The sequence below is a fragment of the Anabrus simplex genome, chromosome 3, assembly GCF_040414725.1.
Source record: "Anabrus simplex isolate iqAnaSimp1 chromosome 3, ASM4041472v1, whole genome shotgun sequence".
NCBI classification, from domain to species: Eukaryota; Metazoa; Arthropoda; class Insecta; order Orthoptera; family Tettigoniidae; genus Anabrus; species Anabrus simplex.
In genome coordinates this window covers 17,281,928-17,287,927 of record NC_090267.1, presented here as the reverse complement: position 1 = coordinate 17,287,927, position 6,000 = coordinate 17,281,928, and the positions used below count along the sequence as shown (strand labels likewise).

The following is a 6,000-nucleotide window of genomic DNA, read 5'->3' as shown; positions in this document are numbered from 1 at the left end:
ATAGTTTTCGCTCTTCGCTACACCTGGTCATGAGGCACAACACCAAAGAACATTGCTGTGATTTCATGGCGTCATGCTTAGCGAGCGGACGATATAACCTCTCTGCAGTGTTCAAAAATACGTTCAAAATGTGCCCACTGCACATTAGCACCATACAGTATGCTTACAGGGCAACAGACACCTAATAACCATGTCACACATAAGTTGGGTTGCATAAAACTACTTTGGTATGGGTGGCTGAATCGCGTTATAATTACATTGAGCTGATGACCGCGATTGTGCAAGGGTTCCTTAATAATGGAGCATAAAACCTTCCATATAGGCAATGTATGTCATCTATCCTGCATTGTAACCCTCGCATCAGAAGCCTATCAGTTAGTATAGGAAAGGGCAGATGGTTACGAAGACGATGATCAGTTACTAATTGTCCTATACAATCAATGATTAGCAGCCATCTTGCGTAGTAAAACAGTTAAACCTGGAGCTTTATAGGGTCCACAAGTGGTCAGCACGACAATATGTGAGGATAAGCCTGCGCTAGGTTATCTGAAATCACCATGTGGTCAGCGTGACGTTAATCCCACACTCCTAGCCGTTGACGTCGTAGAATGTTAACAAGTGGCCAGCGTGACATTAAGCCTTCTCTCTTAGCCTGTATGCGAGTTCATTCAAGACGAACACCACTCACGGTAATGACACTTTCTTTCAGAAATTTATAGGAATTGTTAGAAGACATGAAGTGCATTTTTGAATCAGGAGCATATGAGACAAGAAATTTTTTTGTAACATCTGGAATGTAATTGACTTGCTCCTTTCTGCAACTTGCGATCAATAGCTTCCTTTAATTTTTGTACACCATCCAATTGTACTGAACAATATTTGTGATTAAAGTAAATGTTTATAAGCAGTCCAATAAAGGCTTCAAAATTGTGGAACAGTTCCCTACAGTTGCCTCTAAACCTACAATCCTAAGATTAGCATTATATTCCTTATTCAAAATCTCTTCAATGAACACAAATTCATTTTTAGCTGAACAATTAAAACTAAATGGATTATTTGGATTTGCAACCTGACAATAAGGTTCAATGTGAAACAACTATCAATATTTTAATCTTACAAATCAGTGCTAAAATAATTTCCTGTGGATCTACATTAATAGAGTTTTTTTGAATGCTTGCCCTTGCTGACAATAATACAGATATTCCCGCTCTCTGCGGAACTTGCTGCTAACAAAATTTTCAATCAGATGTTGGAATAGCTGCAAGATTTAAGAAAATGTTTGTTGGATTTCTGGTTTTGCCCACAAAGCCTGATTTTGACCCTCATTCTCATCCAGTGACGTGTCCAATAATTTCACCACAAGGAATTCACCATTTTGTTCGACATTTATATTTTGCATCTGAAGCATTAAAACTTCAAATTTAATGTCATGTGCAACAATATTATCAACATCCGTGTGAAAACAGACAAATTCTTCTTATGCACTGTTCAAACATCGCATGAAGTTTGATACACATTCCTGGCAGACTTACACTCAACTAGTAATCACATTACACAGTGTTCTGACTAGCAGTGAACTTTACTTTTTCTCACTGCATGTCATGCAGCTCTGAAATATCTCCTACAAAACGCTGAGCTGGCCACAGCAATTCTGCTGCACATACCTTGTGAGTGCCGCCTGTACCATGTAAAAAATTCCAAACTCCCAATTTCACACAATCCACTTTTCTGCACACCACTATTCTTCTATCACACTCAGTTGCATTGTACACTATATGGCTTTTTAAGAAACTACACAATGTATTTTTGTACATCTTATATTTTCTTCATATTAATGTATGCTTCCAACAAAGCAACCATAGGTCTGCAACAAGGAGGGTTCAGCATTGCTTAAACGATGCTTTAATTACCATAAATGAATAGAAAATAATTAAAAATGAGATATATGACTAAGAATGGTGAATATGCAGTATAGAAATAGAATGTAGTAATATTGCATAACACATTAGACACAAGGTAAAAAAAGAGATTGTTGCCAGGCAATGATATCTTATGCACACACAGAAGTTGCAAATCATGAGGAATATATCACAGAACATGTTATAAAATATATTTACCTTCTTTAATAGGAAAAGGTGTAAATGACATAAAACATATATATAGCATATGTGTGATTAAAAAAAGGTGCTGAAATTTCAAAAAAATCAACTCATTTGAGGGAAAATGCTTTCACTGACTTGTTCAAAATATGAATATATTTTAAGATGCATATTTAACACAACCAACAAAATATACAGTAAAATAAAATTAAATAATCAGTATACCTTAATATCACACATGTGATCAATTAGTACTTCTGTCAGTCTGATAAGTCAACATCTGACAGCCAACAGGCTGGTTGGATCCTCATATAGCACCACCATATGCTATGCAGTTACAGGAAAACCACAACAATCAAGCAAATCCTCAAATGAGGCATATTAGGCAAGATTAAGACTGAGGTAGTTGGCCATTGCCTTCCTCTATGGGTCTGACAGAGCTATTGTAGCATGACTAATCCTATAAGTAACACCTTTTGTAACACTAACATGCACTGGTTCAAAATATGCAATGCTCATATTAGCATCAATAAACAGAGAATTATAAAAAATGTGATAAATTACAAAGAATGATGAATGTGGGGGTACGGAAATACAATGTACTAATGTCATTACTCAGCACCCGTACACTTATAAAGAAATAATCTATAGCCAATGCACAAAGAAAATATACTGGTAAACAGGAATGCTAGGAAGCTAAATATATCGTGATGTTTAGATACAAAAAAAACAAACAAACGAAAAAGAATTTTAGTGCATTGTCATGAGCAAATTCATGTGACAGTCTGCCCTGGTCACAAGTTCATATAAAACTACGAATCTTCGTATGACCATATGAATTGTTGCGTACTTCTTAATCCCTGCAAATATCAATTCAATGACTTGTGCCCTTGTACTTCAAGAAAGACTCTACGGCTATTTAGAATTTTGCAGCATTCAAACATGTATGACATAGCATATTTTGTTCCTTTTGTTGCTGATTTAACTTATTCTGTTGTCAGAAGATTTTGTCACGGATGTTACATGGGCAAATTCAATGTCATTACAATCATATACTCACAAAGGTCTTTAAGATTATTTCTGAACCACACACTCTGCAAGAATATGAGCACACACAATCCCATGAACTAATTCTGAAGGACGCGGAAATGAATTATCAGACACTGAACAGATGTGTAGAATTATGTCGTTTTAAGGCTGCGATTCTCCTAAAAGACTTTCCACAAATTGAACAACGGAAAGGGCGAACATCACTATGTGTAACTTCATGGTATTTGAGTTCAGATATTCTCTTGAAAGCCTTTTCGCAAATTGAACATAAGAAAGGTCTATCAGAGCTATGTGACTTACTGTGCGACCTAAGTCCAGCCCTAGTTTTAAATGCCTTTTCACAAAATGAACAAGAGAATGGCCGATCACTTCCATGATGCATTTTGTGGGTATTAAGTTCAGAAACTCTCCTAAACGTTTTTCTACAGATTGAACATGAGAGAGGCTTATGATAACCGTGTACAGCACTATGATATTGTAATTCTGCCTTGGATGGATAACTCTTTATACAAACAGTACATTTGAAAGGCCGAATATCAAGATGCCTTAGACTATGTAGTTCCAAACTCCTCAATGTTCCAAAGGATTTTTTGCAAATTGAACAAGAGAAGTGTTTGTTATCACGTAGTGTAATAATGTGTTCCCTAAGATCTTTTGCACTTTCAAACGTCCTTGAACAAACTGAACAATAGATAGGCCCGGAATCTGCAGGATTCTCCACCCTGTAATAAGAAGTCAATAACATTTCTTAACAACAATACATCAGAGACTCACATTAGGAAAATCAATATAAGCAAGGTGTCCTTATTTTTGCCAAATTTAAGGCTCACAGTCCACACATGCATTTCACCACATTAGAATTACACAACTATGAAATAAGAATATTACAATAAACCATAAAAAAATTTACAAGTATATTACTAATAGGAAAAATGAGACAGCAACAACAGAATTAATTATATTTCTAGAATGTAAAATATAACAAATTTATTATCAAAAGAACAAAACATTTCTTCTTCACCGGCCAGCACACAAAAAATTGTTTGGGCAAAACATTTCAAATTTTCTACGAGAGCGCAAATCACTTATGTTGGCAGGGGGATAATCCCCTTCCTAGCAGCAATGGTTATGTAGAAGTGGTTGTAAAACCTGGAGTGACTGAGGGATATATGTAGAGAGAAGTGATGTCATGGTTATAACATGAAGAGAAATAAAGGTAATTCATTACACCTGAATACAGACGTGTATGCAATATTTGGAGATTGAAATCATCATGCACACGAAGTCGACATGACTCCCAATAATAAGTTGATAATTTAGAATCATACCACACAGTAAATATATATCTAATGCTGTTTACAGTCCATTCAAGCATCTTAATATTGTCTAGAGATTTGTCTGTAAGTACAGTGTCACAGTAGCCTAGAACAGGAAGGATGAGGGATTGCAACAGTTGTATTTTTAAGTGTTTTGAAATTTAGTATAGATATCAAGGAAAAACAATTTCTTAATTTTAGGACAAGTATTTGTCAATTAATTGTTTAATCCAATTTAGCATCTCAGTAATCCTAAAGTTTACTGATATATACGAGAGAATGACAGAATGATTCAGCATAATTAGGTACATGTCTACTTATTTTTAATTTCTGTTTCTTTCTGAAAACCAAATAGTAAAGTCTTTGTTCTGCTACGGTTTATTAATAAACTGTTATTTTTGACACAGCCGCTGAATAGAAGTTAAAATTAAATCTATAAAAAAGCTAAATATATGCCTTATGGATAACAGTGATTATACACCTGAAGATCAGGTGCAGTGATGTGGTACCAGCTATATTCTAATGGAATCCCTATGCTGTTTACACTAAGAATGAATAAAAGTGGGCCCAGAACTGACTGACCACTGCAGGACACAAGCTGTCTGGTTATGTACGATATCTCAGTACGTTTTCTATTGATACCAGTCAGTGAGGTAGGAGCTAAAAAATGAGAGCTATCGCATTAAGTTACAGATGTAACAGTAGGCTCAGTAGAAATTCAGGGCTAACAGTGTGGAATACATTGCTTAGGTGCAATAGGATCGCTTCAGTCACATACCACACTGGTCTATTGCATGTATGATATCCTCTGCAACTCATACTAATGCTGTCGCCCTGCTATGTTCTCCTTAAAACCGGACTGGATAGAGTCAGATATTCAGCTATTTGTGGATGAATCAAACATTCGAGTGGCTTTGGGAGGGGTGGGAGAAAGGACGCGTGTCAGTAATGATGGGTAATCCATTGTTAGTATGTCTTATCGTCTTCATAAAGATGCACACACGAGATGCTTTAGAAAACGTCCCACTTGGTGTTCAGTGACAGCTATGGTTTCAGCATGATGGTGCACCGCATCACTTTGGAATGACTGCGAAACTGATTAAATGAAGCGTTTCCAGGGTAATGGATTGGTCGTGGAGGTCCAATGTTTTGACCTCCGTGTTCCCCGGACCTTAAACCGCTAGATTTTTATTTGCGGGGACATTAAGGAACATATTTATAGTACTGCACCCACGGATGTAAAAGACCTAATAGCTCGCGTGCATGCTGCATCGGCAATGGTGGATGAAGGTTGGTTACGTAGAGTCCAGCAAAGTATGCTCCAGCGAGTGGCGAAGTGTTTGCAAATGCAAGATTGTCGCTTTGAACATATGCTGTGAAGTGAACGTTGCTCGTAAGTGTACATATCAACTCTATGAAGATAAGACTGGACGTCACACGTGCACTATGGAATTACTGTGCGTAGCATAATGGGCAATCCAATGTAGCCTACCTACTGTATTGTATTGTGTTTTCTTGTACCGCATTGGATAGAG

The 6,000-nt window shown here is 36.6% G+C and overlaps 1 protein-coding gene across 4 annotated transcripts in view; it reads right to left on the bottom strand.

Annotated features, from left to right (window-relative positions):
• Positions 1-1,095: 1,095 nt before the first annotated feature.
• LOC137498987 (oocyte zinc finger protein XlCOF19-like) overlaps positions 1,096-6,000 on the bottom strand; it is an 83,148-nt gene continuing 78,243 nt past the window's right edge. For all 4 annotated transcript variants that reach the window (XM_068226968.1, XM_068226970.1, XM_068226969.1 and 1 more), the window contains one exon: positions 1,096-3,871. In XM_068226968.1, the coding sequence (XP_068083069.1) occupies positions 3,256-3,871 (616 nt within the window). In that variant the 3' untranslated portion in view covers positions 1,096-3,255. The remainder of the gene's footprint in view (positions 3,872-6,000) is intronic.